Source organism: Protopterus annectens, chromosome 13.part0, assembly GCF_019279795.1.
Source record: "Protopterus annectens isolate FY-2018-M chromosome 13.part0, PAN1.0, whole genome shotgun sequence".
Taxonomy (NCBI): Eukaryota; Metazoa; Chordata; order Ceratodontiformes; family Protopteridae; genus Protopterus; species Protopterus annectens.
Window position 1 is genome coordinate 50,112,388 of NC_056747.1, and position 22,274 is coordinate 50,134,661.

Sequence of the window (22,274 nt, forward strand, 5' to 3'; positions counted from 1 at the left end):
AACTCTGAGATAATGGAGACGAAGTACTCAAGACGTGGAGTTAAAATGCACATAGCTGGGCAGATGCAGAAATAAGGATAAAAGAGCAGAAGGCAAAGTAGTCATAACTGTAGAGAAGGTGGATGATGGTGGTTTGGCTATGTGCAGAGGAAAGCAGAAAATGAACGGACAAGATTTAGAAGGAATAGGAATAAAGCAAGAGGAATGAGGACACCCACTCAAGACATGGATGGACTATGTGAAAGACCTGTAATAGGCATGACTGTCAAAGATGGTAGGAAAATGGTTTTAAATTCCCAAGATATGGTGACAGCTGGTATGAGAACTAGACTATAAAAAATGGGAAAAAATGGGCTGACAATGATGATAACAAGGACTTTTCAGCAATACATACTGTAGCCCATACTGATTTTCAGGCATCAGCAACATTTATTATTTATTTTATTTATTTAACACTTGTTTACTGGGATAGTCCGACTAGGACACAATCCATTTTCAGCAGAGGCCCAGGGAGAAACACTTCAGAAGGAAACGGAACATACAGAGGAAACCCACGCAAATGCAGGGAGGACATGCAGACTTCACACAAAAGGCATCCCCCAGCAGCGAATCAAACAGGAGAACCTCCTCTGTCAGGCAACAATGCTAACTGGTGCACCACTGTGCTGCGCCCACCAACATAGCCAAAGTAAGCAACTGGATTTTCCATGTGACAGCTGAGCTGCTGAGGAATGCAGTATTCCAAAACTACTGTACAGTAATCTGATATTACTCAACCATAAAACATTTAATTGTTTTGATAGCTCTTGTCACTTGCCCTTTTGCCTGTAGTGTGCTATCCTGTTGTTGCTACACTAAAGGATGATGATATATTCCTACAAGTATCCTTATTTTGTGTACTTTTATCTCTCAACCTAACAGAAGGAGTGAAACAAGTTTAACAATGCTGGTCAGTGAGCATTTTTCAGAAGTGCATGTGAATGACAAAAATAAATCATGAGTGTGTGGCAGAGATGGGGAGTTCGGGTAAGAGCTTCCCTTCTGCAAAACCTGCTTTTCAGTGCTTTTTAAAGTTCTGCCATTTGCATGTAACCTGACAAACAAGGGTACAGACATTACATACGTTTGGGTGCTTAAGCTTCAGATTATGAACATTAGTTGCTGGCAACTGTTTCAAGAGTTCCTATGTTTCAAGGAATCACAGTGAAGCCCTATCGGCAATGACATAATGTATTCTCTGTTTAAAGAAAATAGAGTTTAATACAGTAATAACAGACACACTTGTGTCTGTCAAACTGACTGGGAATGTCAGGCTACTATCCATTTAAAATACAAGGATACTGAGCTATACTCTTGTCCAGTCTGCTTCTCTGATAACCCCGTAATGAGCATGTTGATATCACTCCGTGTCTGGAATTTAGTTAAAAAACCCACTACAGATGGCACAGATATGGCATCCATGTTCTATAGGAGACAACATTCTTCACCAATACATTGCATCTCCTGTTCTTCCTTAGTACTATACTGCTCACGTGTGTGATTCACAATACTTTTTCAACTAACTGGAAAGCATTTGTCAGCTTTGGACATTAAATCCTGGACTTATTTTTGTTTGATAATGTAGAGAATAAGACTGAATTTGTTTCCTTACTGATTATTTCTCTTCATATCATACACTATTCAACTTCTTTCAGTAAGTGCATTTTTAAGTCTGCATTAGTACACTTCTGAAATTCCCTCACTTTTTATACTGTCTTTGATAAATGTGGTTCTGCCTAAAGAATATACGAGTAATCTTCCAATAATCCTTCATGCTTCACTGATAAACATGCTCTACCTGACATAGTTGCGATATGTAGGTCCTTGCCTTGTCTGTGTTTCGCTTTCAGAATGTGCTTCTGGAGATCCTGTACATCTTGGATGGGGCCTGTAAAATGACTTTTTGGCTACAGTTTTCAACATTTGTGGTATTCTTCTACCTGAATACCTTTACCACAGAAACTCATAGAATCTCACATCCCTGCGTACTAACAATTCCTTTTCTGAGCATGTCTCTTTTATGCTTTTCCAGAAGTTCTTTACCCACAGACAACTGGTTGATTTTCTTGTAGGAAAATTGTTTGTATACCATTCAGACATGCATCTACATATAACACAACTGGCTTATTTGCATCATAGTACTTTATTACTAATGCATATACAACTAGTTTCTTGAAAATTTCAAATTTCTCTTCCTTTTCATATCTTCATTACTGATTCCATCTTGTTGTAATGGCCTTCACTGAAGCACAGCCGTCTCAGATATATTAGATACAAACCCTGCAAAATACTTTCATATCACCTTCTTCAATGCCAGCTTGTACAACTATTTTGACTTTTCTGTACTGGGCTTCAGTTCCTCTCTGACATTAAACTTAATTTGTGTTATGTCTGACCTGTACTATTTACCTCACAACTGATCTTATTAAATACACAACTGATCTTATTAAGTACACAGACAACCCTCTCCTCCTCCCAACAAATTCCAACACATGTGAGAGATGCAACCATATAGCCAAACTGGAGGCTAAGCTCTCTCAACTCAGTACTGGCATAACCAGTCAGGAGGAGAAGGAAACCATACTCACTACAATTCCAGTCTCACATAGACCTACCACGACAGCAAACCAAACACATAATCACACAAAAACATACTCGGAGGCTCTAAATAAAGATCTGCCGAAGCAGCAGAGAACTCCAAAGCAGACACCCAAGCAGCCGCTACCCCAAAACAAAACACGTGCAACACATATCTCACAAAGCCAGTGTGCCAAACAGTCACAGCCCTTAAGACTAAACAACACACCTGATACACTTGTAATAGGTGATTCTATCGTCAGGCACACTGACGTCCCGCTCACCAGGCTGAACAAGGAGAGGGTCACGGTGAGCAGCCTGTCGGGTGCTAGGATCCGCCACATAACACAAGCACTCAGGTCACTCCAAGGCAAGTACAAATATGACTCAGTCATTGTCCATGCTGGTGTGAATGACCTGAGACGCACCTCCCTGGACTACATGAAAAGAGACATAAAGGAGCTCTCTGAGCATGTAGCCCAGGCCGGTATGACCCTGACCTTGAGTAGCATCTTACCCTCACCAAGAATGATGCCACAATATGAAGACAAGATGATCAATTTCAACAATTGGCTTAAGTACTGGTGTCATTCAAAGGGGATCCAATGCCTGTCAGCTTGGGATGATATGCTCGACAAGCCACGATGCTTCGCTAGGGACGGCTTGCACCTGTCACCCCTGGGCTTTCGGATATTGGCAAAGGCTCTTGCTACCCTCATAGTGCCTTTTTAGGCAAGGCTCAAAAGACAAACCCACCTCCATAGGTATCACAAGGGATAAGAAACTAAGAGTAATGCTACTCAACGCCAGAAGTCTAAACCTCAAGATGCACGCACTCAAAACTCTCCTTAGCATGGAGAACATCAATATCTGTGCAGTAACAGAAACCTGGTTCAGGGCTTCCGAGAGCACCCCAGCACTACCAGGTTATACCTCATACCATGCTTTTCGGCCCCAAAACTTGGACCGAACCACAAAAGGAGGGGGAGTATCGATATTCATCAAAGATACCCACACCTCCAGGTTGGTGGCAAAGCACGAAGCATCAGAGACTATCCATGTGCAACTAACAGTGGGTAAAACTGCCTTCCAGTTTATAGCCTGCTACAGACCACCCTCCCAAAACCAGGAACCCCACTTGGCCTTCCTGAGAACACTGGAAAATATGAAGGTCTCTCCAAACACCATTATATTGGGCGACTTCAACTACCCAAACATAGACTGGGAGCATTACTCTAGCTCCAACACCCTAGCCCAAAGGTTCCTAGAATTTATAAACTCAGATGCTATGGAACAACTTGTTACCACTCCCACAAGAGGGGAAAACATACTGGACCTGATCATCACCAACATGGGGACTCTATGCTCCAGACCAGAAGTGTATCCCTCACTGGTAAGATCAGACCATAAACTAATCTCACTGGATATTCACATCCCGACCCCACCCCCTGCCCAGAAAACCACAGTGAAAACTTCTCTGAAGCAAATTTTACACTTCTCAAAACTGAGGTGGAATCCTTCAAAGCCCCGGCCTGTGGAAAATACAGCCCAGACCGCAGAATCCTTTATAAACGCATTCTATGAACACCTTCAGGAATGCATGGATCATGCGATCCCAAATAAAACCAAGACCCAATCCTCCAAAGGCAGACGTCCTGTCTGGTGGACCCCAGCCATAAACAAACTATACAATAGAAGGAGGAAGCTACTAAATGATAAAGCAAAATCCCAAAAGGGAAGGCATCACTGATCAGTATTAGCAAAAACTACGGGCACACATAAAATTGTCTAAGGCCAGCTTCGAGAGAAAAATTGCACAGGACACTAAGGATAATCACAAGGCTTTCTTTAGTTATGTTAGGAACCTGGGTGGTAATTCCCAGATATGCTCAGAATTAGTCCAAAATGACAAAAAATACACCGAACCCACAGACATTGCCAACATCCTAGCTGACAGGTTCAGCGCAAACTTCTCCCCTCCCACCAAAGGGCAAATATCTATCCCAGCAGAGTGCTGCCCCTGACATCTCAGATGCTCAGGTAAGAGCTGCCCTCTCCAAAGCAAAAAACACAGCATCAATGGGACCAGATGGTGTCCCGGTCTGCGTCCTACATGAACTCAAAGAAGAGCTAAACCCAAACATAAAACTACTGTTCAATCTCAGCCTTACTACAGGATATGTGTCCAAAGAGTGGCGTACAGCAACAGTGGTCCCTCTCCATAAAGGTGGTGCCTCAACAGATCCTGGAAACTATCGCCCCATAAGCCTGACTAGCTTGGTCTGCAAAGCTATGGAAAGGATCATCATGGACCTCATAAATAAAGATATTGGGGACCTACAAACACTGGATCCTACCCAGTTCGGCTTTGTTAAGGGCAGATCCTGCCTCTTAAACCTGGTTGATTTCTTTGAAACAGTCACCAAGGCCACGGGGAAGGTGGTCCACACAGCCTACCTGGACCTCGCAAAAGCCTTCGATACAATACCCCACTCAGGCATTATAGATAAGCTCACCAGCTTAAATATAAACCCCTATGTCACTAGATGGATTGCAAACTGGCTCAAGGACAGAACCCACATGGTTAGAATTGCTGGAGCCATGTCAGACTCCAAACCAGTTACAAGTGGTGTCCCACAAGGCTCAGTCCTGGGACCTCTCTTGTTCGGTATATATTTCTCGGAGGTACAGGCCAACACGGAAGGACTGTGGCTGACCAAGTTCGCAGATGACTGCAAACTGGGTGCCATAATCGACTCTCCAGCCGACACAAGCATCCTCCAAAAGGGCCTCATAGAAACAGACAACTGGTGCCAGAGCCATGGCCTCAAGCTAAATGCCAAAAAGTGTATAGTCATCCCCTTTGGCAAAAACAAAGTGCCCACAAATTACCACACAGGTGGAAATCCATTAAGTACAGAAGAAGTAATTAGGGACCTAGGGACCCAAGTTGATAGCAATCTCTCATTTGACAACCACGTGGCCAAAGTGGTTAGAAAAGCATTTTATAAAGCCCACCTAATCATGAAGGGATTCACATCTAGATCAGGGGAGGTCATCGTGCCTCTTTACTCATCCCTCATCAGGCCCATAATTGAGTACAATGCCCCTTTTGGGATGTACCTTACCAGACACCTGCAGCAACTGGAAAGACCCCAAAAGTACCTCACCAAGAGGATCAAAGGGCTCAAACAGATGCCATATGCTGCCCGGTTAAAGAAACTCCAGCTCTACTCAGTGGCATACCGCCTGTTCAGAGGCGATCTGTGCCTGACGTATAAAGCCATGTCCAACCCGGAATTAATGGACATGCTGCACCTCAGAAAATCCAAATCCCATCGAGCTACGCGCTCGAGAGACTTGAACCTCAGCACTGAAATAAATAGGACATGCTGGAGGGACAGATTCATAACCCAGAGGCTCCCTTCACTCTGGAATAAAATCCCAGTCCAGGTTAGGCAGAGTCCCTCATTGACTCTCTTCAAGAGGAATCTTGATGAGTGGATGGGAGATCGTAGGTTTACCCCGGGTATCACTTCTGTGTCACTGTTAGATAGAGGCATAGTATACTAACCTCGAAAAAGGGCATAGCAAAATAAATTTAAAATGGGTGGCGAAAGCCAAACACATTCTGGCTAGGCTTATAAATGACCTAGGGCAGATAACCTAGTATGAACCTATGAACCTATGAACCTATGCTGTCTCAGTCTACTCAGCAGCTGTATCAGTCTTTTCATATGCCTCCTTTCTCTCATCCCCACACCAATGGATAAATGATTATGATCACAACAGCTGCCATGTTCCAAAATGCCCATTCACTGGCTTCTTTGGAATGACAGCAAAGTTTAAGGTGTCAGCAACTTCCTAATGTGCATTAAATTAACACAATTTAAAGCTTCACGTAGCTTTATCTGCGAAAAATTCCTGGTTCCATCTAGTGCTGAAAATGCTTAGCGCCAGAATTAGTTGAGACCACTTTCTTTCAGCTCTTATCAATGGTAAATGTTCTCACTCACGTTACTCAGATACTGAAAATCAATACAAATACAAATCTTGTCCTACTTTACTGACTAACAATACTACTCACCCATTACACTGGATCTAATTCCTACTTAATGACACCTACATTTTCTACCCACTTCAATTTTCACTCTACTCTCTGACAGGCATAACAATTTTTTTGAATGCAATATTCTCCTGACAAATGTTTACTTATCAGCTCTCAGAATTTCTTCTTAACAGCTACTCTATTATTTTAGTGACTGATGTGCTTTAAGACTTCATCATATAAACTATCAGCAGTATCAAGACACTATTTTGGGTTTATGTCCAATGACAAGCAAATTGTGTTGAAGGCACATCTGTCTTTTGTTTTACACATCTTTACAAAATATTTGTCTACAACATATTCTACACATCTGATTCAAAGCAGGGCACGTCTACCTTTCGTGCAAAGCCATACTTAGACTTGAATTCAGCCGCAGCATATTTTCACTGCATCTCATGTGCTATTTCCAGTCACCATTATTGCCAAAATGCACTGCCAGCATTTATTTTGTCTTTTTACTTGACTCATGTTTTATCTTGCACACATCCAACTCCTCGCTTTTGGTAATTTCTTATACCACAAACTATCCTGAATTGTGTAATTAGCCAGGTTCACAGTCTCTGACTTAACTCTATGGCTCATCAATACAAACGTTTAGTCACTATAAAACCTTTTAAAGAAAACACGGAGGATAAACTAAGTGCTTTCTAGGCTCAGTGATTAATGAATTTCTCTCTGCTAACTATTCATCTTTCTCATCTCTAAATAGCTAATACGATCAAGGTTTCTTCTCCAATGACACCCAAAACTGTGATTCATATTAAAATTACAAACTCATTCAACATAAATAATCAGTGCAACTGAAACTAACCCATCAAGCAAATTTACTGTGCCCGAAACAAAAAAATAATGACAACTAATAAAGACAAATCATTTCACTAATTTTAAAATTCCTTTAAACTCTAAAATATGTAAATGTAAGCCACAGGCTTATCCCCCTCCCTTACATATTCCAAAGCAGGAAACTGGTCCCCAACACATCCAAACTTAGTTGTACAACTCTGAATCAAGGACACACTTTCGCAACTACAAAGAATTATATATTCATTAAATCATATCATTCATTATAGTCCAATAAAATGATAGTGCAGTTATCCAGCAATTCAACAGTATAAGTACAGCTAAAAGAACAACGATGAAACAAAAACTGGTAAATGTCACTGCCCACAGTTAATGGGAGCATTACACATTTTCCAGCCTTTTGGATATGTCACCTGTAAGTGAGGGTAAACTGAATTTCTGGATCTAAATCTTCTAGTTTGCTGTTAAGTAAGTTTCCTTACATTTAAAGAATTTCTGGTGACTGCCACTGGTTTTTCACTGTGTGTGTGTGTGTTCAGTTTTGTGGATCTTTCTCCCTCTCCACTATGACATATTATGTATGCTTTTCAGTATATTCAGTAAGCAACGGAAACACTACAGATGAACTTCCAACAGCCTTCAAAAGGTAGATATTGAGACTGCCTTCTATTAGGACTGTCATGTAGCATGATACTCACTACACTTAACAGTAACATGTATGAAGACAGACATGCACGTATGAGCAGGCATGCACATCCATCCTCCCACCCAATGCAATTGTTCCTTGGTGTCACCATCTATCACTAGATATCTCTGATGACTTTGTTGGAGTCAGAGAGGACCAAGATGGCTCCTAAGTCTTCCCTTGCTTTTATATAAGCCAAATGAGTCATAGAACTCTCTGCCATTTTTCCTGAAAGAACATGTTCTATCCCCCCTCCGTGAGGAACATAGTCTATGCAGTTTCCAAAAATTCTGCAGAGATGCCCTGGTCAATAAGCACAGCTCTTTCTAGAACAACACCTACTACTTCTGAGATGTAGCGATCAGTGACCACACTCAGAATCCATGGATTCCTGGTAACAGTTATCCAAGCCACAATGTCCCACAGACAATACCAGATAACAGAAAGAACTACAGCTGCTGGGCCAGTGCAGAGTATCTCTTTACAAACTTGGGCTATACTGCCACAGGGCATAACAGTGCTTGATGCTTGGGGGCCCCTCATCACTGCATAGAGATGCTTCTTCCTAGAAAAATGGGGTGATTTTTATTTTATTTATTTATATTTATTTATTTTTTTATTTTAAATTTGTTGACCAGGATAGTCCAACTGGATACATGTCCATTTTCAGCAGAGGCTCGGGGAGAAAAAGCTCCAAAGGAAGTTATACAGGCAAAATTGACATAGTGCACACTAAATAACAATTACAAGCAATTTAAACACAGTCTACACTCTGAGTGTAGGTTATATAATCTAACATGCCTATCGTCTGGTTAACTAAATTACAGTATAGTAGATATACATTAACAATATAGTAATGGTACCCCAGTGTTACCAAATATTTAGTCAGGCTTATCCAAAGGCATAGCCACTGAGTCTTGGAGTACTGTTTGAGGGAGTGTCAGAAGAAAAATTCAAGCGAGTCACATCTGCCTCAGGTGATTAAAATTTCCTTTATTAACTGCTAACCAGATTACAGCAACATGTTGGCCAAGATGATCTCAATCTGATCAGCTTGTTTACTGACATCAACTTTTATACTTTCCTGTTACCAGCCAAAATAGCTTTTGTTACATTTCTAACAGTTGACAGTTGGCTATGAAAAACATCTAGGATCACAAATTACCTCAGAAAAGAATGTTTACCTCAAAACCACAGTTAGTACAGAATGTTCAGAAAGGTACAGAATACTTAGCTCAACAGTGGTAGCTGGAATTTTCCAGGACACACAGCTTGCCTCAGTAAATTAACTCTTACTCAGCCGTGCGTCCTTTTAACAAGCTTTCATTTAACTGCAGTTAGCTTTCTTTATTCAGAAGTACAGAAAACAGATGTTATTCAAGTTCATAAGCAAACTACATCTATCATAGATAAAGCCCATCTTTAATAAACATGATTCAATGACCTTTTCTTACCAACACTTCAGCAAATAGCATATTCATTTTGCTAGATGGGGGAGAGAGACAAATAACAGTATGGTTTAAAACTTTTTCTCTTAACATTTCCCCCCTCAAAACACTTTTATTTGTCTTTTTATTTCAGCAATATATGGTAAAAACTAAGTTTTTCTTTGCATACATTACTTCATTTGCAAGACAAACTTTTAAACTTCAAAACATTTGCAAAAGTCACATTTCAATATATTCACTTTCACCAGTCTGTTGCAACTGCTGGTACATCGTTTTCGTAACAGCAGTATCAACCAGTCTTTGTAGAAGACCTCTGATACAGGGTATGCAACAGCAACCACATACCACCACGATAGCCACAGTGACTCCGACAGACACCAGGAAACTGCTGATGAGATGACTCCATTTTCCAAACCATGCTCGTAGAAAGTCTGTAAAGGGATTATTTACCCCAGAGTTCTCTGCCAATTCTTCGGATAACATTTCCAAACATTTCAAAGCTCGAGTGATGCTTCCATCAGGGGCAGTGTTATTTGGAATGTACGTACAACAGAAAGTCCCAAACATCCTGCAAACTCCTCCTTCTTTGGCCAGGAGCATATCCAACGCAATTCGATTCTGCCATGCCACCTGCGAAGTGGCCTCCAGTTGTTCAGCAATACCTTTTAATGCATCTTTGGTATAGTTCACAAAACGCTGCTGGTTATAGTAAATGTAGTTGATCCAGTTCACATTCTTATTGGGTTGAATCCAGACAAAGATGGATGCAAAACCAGCCGCTATTTGGTTTATTGCTTTGTATTCATCAGGCACGCCTCTTGGTATGCCAATGCTATCGATGTAGACACTGCTATCGAAGGACTGCTTCGGTGCCTCTCTTTTTCTCTTATTCAACCACCTTGGCTTTATTTCAGGTTCTCTTATGAAATTGCTTGCTGGAACTGGGAAAATGTAGAATGGCAGAATTAACTTTGCAAGTGCACAAGTTCCCTTCCAGGGAATCGTAAGCCTTGATCTGAGTTTGTTGTCTCCACATAACCACCATATGTCTGCCAAACTATGAGTTTGGGTCTCCAGAAATGGATTTTCATTGCCATTCACAGTAACATTGCAATAATTCTGTTCCATATTGCCATAATTCTTTCCTGTGCCATCTCTGGAAATGCACATATACGAACCTGGATAAGAGATTGCTGTAGGCGGTTTTTCAAATTTGCTTATGAGTGGAAAACGCTGGGTTTCATCTTTGCATTTATCTTCGGTTTTGTTGAAGAATAACTAACAGACACGTCAGATTACCTTCAGCTTGCATCAATGGGACTGTCGCTAGTTGCTGTTTACCTTCAGCACAAGAAACACAGTTTTCACGATGTACTTCTCGGGTACTATATCTAACCCAAGATAACCATTCATTATGGTGTACGAATCCAGTCTCGAGTAACAACTGTTCTTCTTCTGTGAAGGCAAAATCTGCTTTACTTGTAGCATTTTTAAGGCTTTGCACTTTAAGTTGGAAAGTCCCCAAAGGATCAGTTCCAATTGGAAGAGACACTCCGATTCCATAAACTCCTGAATCACTTTCTTGTGGTGACACGATGGTTATAGTAATCACTTCAGTACCTTGGAAATGCGCAATTTTTATTCTTTGTTGCCTGCTTTTATCTTTCTCCGGTATCACTGCACCACTTGTTTCCCATCCATTCACATCTGTTGACCACCAAACATTTGACCAGGACGCACAGTCTTTATTGCACAAATATTTTGCACGAGTCAAGAAATCATTATTGTTCCATTTAGCACAGTCTAAAATTCCTTCACAAAGTTTTACCTTGAACACAGTAGTAACACCCGTTTGCACTTGCAGCACCACCATTCCTTTTTCTCTCACAACTGTTCCTTCTCGTATGGACATATTTACTTTTGCCACCAAAATCATCATCACGTAACAGTTCAAGTACCAGTTGAACATGGCCATCCTTCCTTTGTAGTCAGACTTTGCGTTCAGGGGTCCGGTGGAGTCTGACCAACATCAATGGTAGAAGGAAAAGTCTTAAGTTTTTTACAGTGGGTGATATGAATCCACGAAGTCCTCTCTGCGATCTTTACAGCCGTAGGTGTTGAGATAAGTACTTGTTATGGGCCTTCCCACCTGGGGGATGACCAGTTCTTTCTCTTCACAATTCGGATCCACACCCAGTCCCCGGGTGCCACGCTTAACAAGGTTTCACTTCTGGAATCTGCAAAGGAGTCATTGGTTACAAGAGACTTGACATTTAGCAGCTTCTTCATATAATCCGCTAGATCCTCACCCCCCTCACGGTCCGCTGGCAACAATCCTTGCCACTGCGGGACGTAATATGGTCTCCCAAACAAAAGTTCAAATGGTGTAAGTCCTTTGTAGGAGGATGAGATTCGCATGTACAGGAGTGCCAATGGAAGGCATGCAGTCCAGGATCTATGCGTTTCTGCCATCAGTTTGCGGAGCTTACTCTTCAGGACACCATTGTGTCTCTCCACCAGTCCAGCTGACTGCGGCTGGTAAGCACAATGGTACTTGAGATCAATTTGAAACACTTGACCCAACTTCTGAACAATCTGGTTAACAAAATGAGACCCATTATCACTGTAAATGCGTCTTGGTAAACCAAATTGGGGAATTATTTCTGTTGTTAAAAGCTTAGCTACTGTGTGTGCATCAGGATGCTTTACTGGAAAAGCTTCTACCCACTTAGAAAACGCATCAATTATGACTAGACAAAACCTTTTTCCCTCTGAGGGTGTCAACTCAATAAAGTCCATACAGAGTGTGTGGAATGGATATGGAGTGGTAGGGAATGCCTGCTGAGATTTCTTAACTCCCCCCTGAGCATGATACTTTGCACATAATAAACAAGATAAACAGAATTGCTTTGCATAAGTTGAAAATCCTTTACACCAAAACACCTTAGACACTATTTGAACCATTGTCTGTACTCCTACATGGGCAGGTCCATGGCTAACCAATGCAGCATACCTAAAAAGGTTTGAGGGTAATACCATTTTGCCATCTGATGCCCTATACAACCCATCCTGTTGAGTGATACCATATTTCACCCAACGACATTTTTCTTTCTGTGTTGTCAATGTTTGCATTACTTTTAGTGTCTCTAAGTCTAAGAGGTGTCCGGGCTCTAAATCATTGTCATGTAAAAGCAAATCATTTTCTTGAGCTGCCTTTTTTGCAGCCATATCAGCAAAAGCATTTCCCCTGGAGACAGGATCTTTTTTGTTAGTATGTGCGGAACATTTACATATCGCTATCTGAAGTGGTAATTGCACTGCATCTAACAACTGTAAAATTAAATCTCTGTGATTTATTGGTTTGCCTGTCGCAGTAACCATTCCCCTATTCTTCCATTGTTGAGCGAAAACATGCACAGTGGAGAAAGCATACTGACTATCTGTATAAATTGTCACTTTTTTACCCTCCCCTAAGGTACAAGCTCGAGTCAAAGCCACTAACTCAGCTGCTTGGGCAGAATAAATATTTGACCACCCTTTTGCTTCTAAAACTTCAGTTTCTGTGGTGACAGCATAGCCTACTAGTATTTTTCCTACAGTGTCCTTCTTTGCTGATCCGTCTACAAACAAAACAAGATCAGAATCTACCAACGGAATATCCATTAAATCTGGTCGGGGAAGTACTTTGTCATGAATGCTCTCTAAACAAACGTGTGGAGTACCTTCTTCTGGAGTCGGCAAAAGTGTCGCCGGATTAAGAGTAGTACATCTTTCTATGGTCATATGTGGCTGTGTCAGCAGCACTGTCATACATGACAAATGTCGACTAGGAGATAAAAAGGTTATCTTATCTTGCAAAAGTATAGTAGCTACTGAATGTGGAACTCGCAATTTTAATGGGTGAAACAAAACTAATGATGCTGAGGCTTGCACTGCCATGGCAGCTGCCACTATAGCTTGAACACAATGCGGCAATGCCCTTGCAACAGGATCTAATCTGGAGGAATAAAAAGCTATCGGTCTCTGTTTATGTACTTGTACCAGAACCAAAGTCATATATCCTCCCTTACAATCAACCATTTGTACAAACTGCTTAGAATAGTTCGGAAAACCCAAAACAGAGGATCCTGCTATCAATTGCTTAATTCTATTAAATGCTTGTATTGCCTTATCTGTCCACTGTTATATTACTTTTAGCTGCCATGGGAGTGTCATAGATCAGTGCGGTCAATGGCCCTACTTCTTCAGCATAATTAGGAATCCAACTTCTACAAAAATTAGTCACACCTAAAAACGACATCATCTCCTGCTTAGTCGTAGGCATAGGTGCTTCAAGAATTGCTTGTTTTCTTGTATTTTCCAATTGTCTACCTTCCTGCGAGATTAAATAACCCAAGTACTTTACTTGTGCTTTCCACAATTGTAACTTCTCTTTATTTACTTTATGTCCTTGCTCAGCTAAAAAACTAAGACGGGCAAGGGTATCCCTTTTACAACTTTCCTGTGTGGGTGAGGCCAATAAAATATCATCTACGTACAACAGGATCTGGCTTCCCTCTGGGGGAACAAACTGAGCTAAATTCGCAGCCATTTCTTGTGCGAATATTGTCGGACTCTCACAATAACCCTGTGGCAATCTGGTGTAGGTGTATCTTTTACCTTGGAAAGTGAATGCAAACCAAAACGTACTCTCCTTGTGTAGTGGTATGGAGAAAAAGGCATTGCTTATATCTATGACAGAAAAATATCTGTGCTGAGGTAGTAAATCATTAAGTAGTGTATAGGGGTCAGGGACCACTGGTGCTCTTGGGATCACAGCTGAATTAACTGCTTGTAAATCCTGAACCAACCTCCAGGACCCATCCAGTTTCTTTACAGGAAACAACGGAGTATTGCAGGGTGAATCTGGGCATTCAACAAGAATTCCTACCTGTTTTAGCTGCTCGATAACTGGCTTAATTCCTTCCTCCGCTTGTTTACTTAACGGGTATTGGGTGCTTACGAGGTCTAAAACCTGACTTTGCAGTTATACAAACTTCACCTGCTGTTTTCATCAGTCCCACATCTCCTTTACCTTTTGACCATAAATCTACAGGTAAGGCACTTAATGCACTATCTTCCTCTTGAGTTAGGAGGATTTGTCATGTCTTTTCTGTTTTGTCATCCCTGAAGTGCACGCTTGGTCGTGCCCAAGTCACCCAATTTAATCTTTGTACCTGGATCTGTTGATCTTTTAACTGACTTTCAGACATTGTGTCCCAAATCGTTACCTTTTTCGCCAAATCTACCCAATGTGTCCCAACTGCTTTAGTAACTGAAACATGCGGTCTATAACTTGTGTGATATAAAGAACTCATTTCCTTAGTCAAAGTACAGGTTACTACTGTATTACCTTGCGTATCCCAAAACATATCATTCAAAATTATCCTTGCACACTTGTGCTTAAAGAATTCTTTTTCAAATTCTTTATCCGGACCAAGGGCCTTATAGAACATTGTACAATGTAAGTGCGCTGCAACCTGCGGTGACCCGCTCCTAGATTTACTTAAAAGCTAGATTGATCAACTCTATCAACCCTCCCCGGGCCGTCTGAAATCAAGTCTAGGCTATACCAGTAAAACAAGTCTTGTACTCCCTTGTACTACTAAGCCATCCTCTAACCTTTTTGCCACAATACCTTTAGGTGTGGGAATTGCCGCTATTCCAAACACATGCATCAAATCTCTTCCCAGCAAATTAACTGGATAAATGTTTGATATAATTACCCTACCCTACACCTAACAGTTTGGTTTGTTTGTGGATCTGTGAACAGTAGAGGATGAGACAGTGGTTCCTTATAAATTTTCCCGTTTGCCGCTTTTACAAGGACAAACTCATCTGTTTCGCAGTTCGGAGGCAGAACTGCTGGACCCAAAAGTGTACGCGATGCACCTGAATCACATAAAAACTCCACTTTTTGTCCCTCAACCAAAAACTATATCATGGGTTTCTGATCTAGATGCATAGCAATACCCAAATTTGCCAGGTTTATGACTTCACAGTCACAATCCCGCCCTTCCATTAGAGTGTTCTGACATTCATCGTAGAGAGTGTCTGCCTCTTCACTATCCCCATAATGAAGATGGTGCCTTTCTTTAATATCATATAGTCATGCGGAGCCCTTGTTCGTAAGCTGTGGGGGATGTTGCCACTCTTCACAGTCGGCAGCGAAGTGCCCACATCTACCGCATTTAAAACATTCTCCACGTTTTAACCTTTCCCTATAGGCTGAATGTCCACCCAGTTCATTTAACGTGTCCCATCGCGGGCCCCCATGTTTTTTTATGCCACCACGACGCCCTTGCCCCCTTTGGTCCTGTACTAAGAATATATCACCATCATCCCCTACTGCTAACACTTGTACTTCCTTTTTCTTTTTTAGATTAAAATGTCGCTCAGCATGCCGTGCATATTCAAACAAAGGCTGCAGTCTACATGTTCTGTGATCTACCATGTGCTTAGTAATAAAACTACTTATCGGAGCCTTACAACCTTTAAGGAAAGCATTTTTCAATTGCTGTTCATACGGACTATCATTAGTCTGATCCTGTGGAATCATCATTCCACAATGGTTATTGAACACTTCTGTCAGTCTTACAATATAATGATCTACAGATTCATCATCATTTTGGAGGCACTGATTTATTACTGTCCAATCTGCTCTTGGACGCCACTTATCAGAAATTCTCTTTAACAGATCAGTGACTCGCGTGTCTAACACCCCGGAATTATGCTTTAATGTAGTGCCGTCATCTGCCTTACATGTCCAAGTACCACAAACTAAGTGCCAATCTGGACCTAAGATTTGTCGCACTACTTGTTCTACTTCTAAACCATTTAGATGATAACTTAAACGCATACCAACTATGTCCTCAGAAAACTTTTGAAAATTAACCTTGGGATGAGGGATACCATCTGTAGCTCATTTTATATCCTCTCTAGCCCAGGGACGATAAACTAAAATAGTTGGTTCTTGTCCAACATCTCCTGCTTGTGGGTTTGCAACTTGTATTAAGGGAAGAGCTTCTGAATGGTCAGAAAGTTTAATAGCCCAACGTCCTTGCCCTGCTGGTCCTGACCTTAACTGCATAGGTTGGTCTACCTGTTGCAAAGCAACTTTAGGTACTACGGGAATTTGTGGGTAAATTGGAGGGGTCACAACATTTCCTTGAGCAGCTAATAACCCACCCTGCTGTACAGATCCCACATCTTCAGACTTGTATTGAGGAGGTTCCCCCGGTATGGCAGCAGCAATTTCACCATACGGTGGGGCGGTTGCCTGCCTTTGTACTGCACAAACTGTGTGCTCATCCTCTTTATCTAAAAATAAAGCTACTTTTCCACTTGGCACCAGTGATCCCTTTTGATTTATTTTCTTTTTCCTGACACTGTTTTTCTTTTATAGCTCATTTATTTGCTTCTTCTAACCATTTTTGTGCTTGGGGAAATCCCAATTGTCTTTGCTTTTTAGTTCTAGTTCCTGCATCCCTTTTCAAATCTCTAACCAATTTTGCACAGGCATTCTTATTCAGTGTACCATCAAAATCATATTTTAGCTTACACTTTCTCAAAAATTTAACATTATTTTTGTTTAAACTTTTCATATACTTAGCATCAACATTTAAACAGGCATCACTCTCACACTTGCAGCAACTTGAACCCATGTTTTCCTAGATTTCTTTATTTTAGGACTGTATATTTTAGAACTGCATCAAAATTATTTTTACAGGGCTTATTACAAAATGGGGCTATCTTAACGGAGATCCTAACAAAATAATCTTAACAATTATTCCTACCCACCCTTAACTAAAAATAAACCCCCCTGCCAACAAGGTTAAATTAAATTAAAAGAAAATTGTTTTCATCCTACCTGAACCAGATGAGACTCTGTTTCCCCTTTTGGTTCGGAAACCGTCCCTCAGATAGGGATCAGAGAGCATCCGGCCTCTTTCCAATGACAAATCAGTCGGAGGGCTTTCCGTCGAGGGAATCTTAAGATAAGAAACCCTCACCTGCGCAGGTTTTTCGGTCTCTCTGTCGATCTGATCCTTATCTTCGTAGAGGTTTCCGGTCCGAAGGACCAAAATGTCAGAAGAAAAATTCAAGCGAGTCACATCTGCCTCAGGTGATGAAAATTTCCTTTATTAACTGCTAACCAGATTACAGCAACATGTTGGCCAAGATGATCTCAATCTGATCAGCTTGTTTACTGACATCAACTTTTATACTTTCCTGTTACCAGCCAAAATAGCTTTTGTTACATTTCTAACAGTTGACAGTTGGCTATGAAAAACATCTAGGATCACAAATTACCTCAGAAAAGAATGTTTACCTCAAAACCACAGTTAGTACAGAATGTTCAGAAAGGTACAGAATACTTAGCTCAACAGTGGTAGCTGGAATTTTCCAGGAGAAACAGCTTGCCTCAGTAAATTAACTCTTACTCAGCCGTGCGTCCTTTTACCAAGCTTTCATTTAACTGCAGTTAGCTTTCTTTATTCAGAAGTATAGAAAACAGATGTTATTCAAGTTCATAAGCAAACTACATCTATCATAGATAAAGCCCATCTTTAATAAACATAGTTCAATGACCTTTTCTTACCAACACTTCAGCAAATAGCATATTCATTTTGCTAGATGGGAGAAAGAGACAAATAACTGTATGTTTTAAAACTTTTTCTCTTAACAGGGAGGGATTTGGAAGTGGAGAAAGGCTAAGGAAGTTTCAGAGATAGCCCAGACATTGGAAGACGTGTGCTTGACCTTTTGCAGGACCTTGACTAAGTTGTGGGAAGGTATGACAAAAGATGAGATTTGTTAGAAAAGAGGCATCATGCATAGACCAACTGAGAAAGCACTGTCTACTTCTTTTGAAGGTCCTTGACCAAATCCTGAGAGGCATGACAGAAGATTAGATTTTTCCAAAAAGAGGCATACTGGATATGCTGCCTGAAGTCATCCTTTAGGGAGGATAAACAGTAAGTCACACCACAAGGACTTAAGTGTGCTACCTTAGCAACAGCATCAGTACAATTAAAGCTGAAATGGGGCACACAGAAGTTCACTGGGGAAGTAAGGGTCTTCTCCATGTCTTTGTTAGTCTCAGGAGGAGGTCAAACAGCTTCTCCAGCACTTGACCTGCTCTGGAGGAACAGAACCTGCAGAGTTGAGAGAAAGCTCTGACAGCTAAACCTCATTGACACAAATGACAAAAATAATAAAAATTATTACCAGAGAAGTCCTACTCCCAGGAGAATTAGAAAGCAAATCATTTTCCCTACAACTGGCTAAAGCAGAGGAATGCATATGTTTATGAATATGTGAGGGGGATACATCATGCAACAGGCAAACACTGGAAGTTGTGTTACAAGGTTTCAATAGCCATGAAAGCAACTGACAAGGGCAGTGTTCAATCTTTAGCAGCCTGGGAAGAGCCTGGCACAGTCATCCCCCCACACACATAAATGGTACAATTTCTGCATCCATGAGAACAGCTCACATGAGATGAACAGCAGCAGACATACTTCCAACGTCTGGGCCTATCTCTGGCCCATACAGTGATTTAAATGACCAACAGAAACCTTCTCCTCTATGACTAGAGGAGCATGGAGGTTAAAACCTCAGTCCAGAGTACAACTGCCAGAACACATACAATAGGAGAACTGCTCCAGTTGAGTAGGTCTAATGAGGTATGGGTTAGATCATTCAACAGGGGTGAACCATTGAAGACCACCTGAGATATACTCTATCAAACTGGTTGTCAGGGGTGCATCTATCACTGGCCAGTGAAGATGGACATATGAAAGACATGACTATACATGTCAAACATTCACCAAGGGAATAGAAAAGATATTCCACCTGAGAAGGCCAGAAATGGGTAGGTGCTGGAGGAACAGAAATTTGAACAGTCAATGCAGACATCCTGAGATACATCCACCCCAAGCTTTTTGCCAGGGGTTGAGCTCATTGCCTCACATTAGACATGATAGGCAACTTATCAGGGACATGAGAATACAACATGGATATAAATTGGTGAAAAGGAAATCTGAATGCTATCTAAGTTTCTGGCCCTTTATCATCTTTACCTTCTCAAGTCACTTTGACATCAGGATGCAACGTCCTCACGGGAACCAACTACCTATGTTTCATATCAGGCTCCTACCACAGCAACAAAACCAGTGCTGATGTTGGCCCTGGCTTATGTTATGCTGATTAAAGAACGCCTTTTGGCAAGAAAGTGACTACTGAGCACAAGAGCAGTACTGCTCCTTGGCTAATGGAAGGAGTGATCGCTGAAGTGTGTAAGCTGCACAAAAAGGAATGGGTGGTGCACAGATGAGGCTTATTCTCCGTGACTGACATGTGAAATCACTGTATGCACTGCTGGGGAAGCACATGTTCCAAAAGCACAAGAATGAGAGCAAATGTAGCAATGTGCAGAGCTACCTATATTATAAAACTAAATAACAGCAGCTACCCCACCTGTACGTCAAAACTAAAAACCAAGGCAAATTCATTCTGTACCCATGAAACAGTACAGCAGACATTTATAAAAAATATGTATCTCGTTACAATATGTTCTGAGGTCATATCGATTTACTCACTTTGATTATTTTAAAGTGCACTGTTACACTTCTCACACATCTAAGTTTTACAGTTAATTCTATTTCCAGATATATTCCTGATGTTAAAACACCAAATGATTTGAAAACAAAAGAAAGATCATGACATTTTTTTTGATATTTTAATTTACTGTTGTTTCAGTTTTTTGAAAAGACCACATTCACAAAATGATGTTAAGTTGGGTATTAATAATTTACCTATATGTGCAAAGCATTCTTTGTAATCAACAGCATCATATCTCTTTAGAGGAACAGTTACTTGGTTTGACTAATAGACTATCAAATGCATTCAATTTTTTAAGAATGGGTGTTCTACGTGTGAGAAATAGCTGACAAATTGTCCTACTAGGATACAAGACTTCGTTATTGTTGAAGCTTGCAGAGAAAAATAGCTTATACATTAATGTAGGTAATGAGGGGATGTGCGTGCAGGCTTTTATGATGTCATGTTTAAAATTTTCTTGAAACTGAAAATGTTTAAAGGGCGGTGCTTATGAATGAAATTAATTGTGAAAATACCACACTATTTGGCTCAAACATTGTAAAATTTGGTATGGTATATGTTAACATTGCTCCAGTCACAAAGTGTTTGGTATTTACATTTGCCAAGGAAAGTGTGATAATATACTTTAAAAATGAATTTATCCAATGGTGGACCAGCTAAGCCTAATCATATCCATTTTCCATCTAGTCTCCTGATAATTCTTCAGTGCATCTAACCAAAGATGGTATTTTCAGTACAGTCTTAAGAGTCATTGAAATTAAACAAGCAGTTCCTTCCTGAAATAGTAATGACAGCAAATGTTTTTTTCAATTTAATTTCAAACCATACTAGGTTACCACCCAAATGTCTAAGCTCTACTGCACAAAATAATCCTCAGAATTCTTACCTTGCCAATAAAGATGAACTTGTAAACCATGAGGAGAATAAGGTAAGCCCAAAATGCATGCAGCAACTGCAGGATCATGAGAAGGGCATTGAAAAAATAGTAGCCAAAGAAAGGTTTAAATATTTCCATGGAAAAGTAATATGTAGTGTAGATCACCCTGTAAAGAAAAACAACATGGATTTAATAATTCACTGCACTTGTATATCTACTGAAGCAGCTCATTTGAACTCACCCCCCCCCCCAAAAAAAAAAAAATTCTGCAGCTTTGTGCACACAGAGTGAGGGTCACTGCGAAATAAAGTGTAATAAGGTAGAAGTGAAAAGGCCACAGCACTAAATGCACCACTTACATACACAAAGTCTCTATCATCATTTTGTTTTCCAGTTCCCTTCCATGTGACCATCCTTAATAGAAACCAAAGTGGCCCCAAGAAGCCTACTGACAAACAAGTTTTATGCCTGACTGCATGCAGACAGATCATGTCCACTACCTATTCTTTACTAAAAGAATTCTACACACTAGTTTACAAGTTGTATTTTTTTCCAGTTCATATTCCTTTATCACACAAAATATGCACAGTACAATGAAGACAAAACAAAAAAAAAAAAAAAAAAAAAACAAATAATGGACATAGTTTTAGTTTTATGTTCAGCACCTGCATGAAACTGTTCAGTGTTCAATAAAATAAGCAGTCTGAAACAAGTCAGTTTTTAAAAAACGTATTAAAATTCACGACATTGGCACACACCAACAGAAGCTTATTAAGTGGCAAGCATCATAGGTGCAGAGCTTAAAGAAGGAAGAGCGAGAGAGAAAAAACACACAAACCACAATGTTCTAGCCACATACAGGACGTCACTAGCAATTTCATGCAAGCCAAGTGATGGAACCAAGCTAATTAACAGAGCACAAGTAGTTCTTTAAGACAAATGGGATGCACATGTAAAACAAGTATACAAGTACTAATACCTTGTAAACTTAGCTTGAGGTCACAGGCATCCATGTACTGATCATGCAGTACAAGAAAACTGAAATGTACAATAAGTGCGCTGTAGTGTTCTGTA

The 22,274-nt window shown here is 40.6% G+C and overlaps 1 protein-coding gene across 2 annotated transcripts in view; it reads right to left on the minus strand.

Moving 5' to 3' along the window:
* Nucleotides 1–22,274, minus strand: part of LOC122817576 (ceramide synthase 2-like) — a 1,851,243-nt gene that overhangs the window by 32,602 nt on the left and 1,796,367 nt on the right. For both annotated transcript variants that reach the window (XM_044090613.1, XM_044090612.1), the window contains one exon: nucleotides 21,210–21,366. In XM_044090613.1, the coding sequence (XP_043946548.1) occupies nucleotides 21,210–21,366 (157 nt within the window). The remainder of the gene's footprint in view (nucleotides 1–21,209; nucleotides 21,367–22,274) is intronic.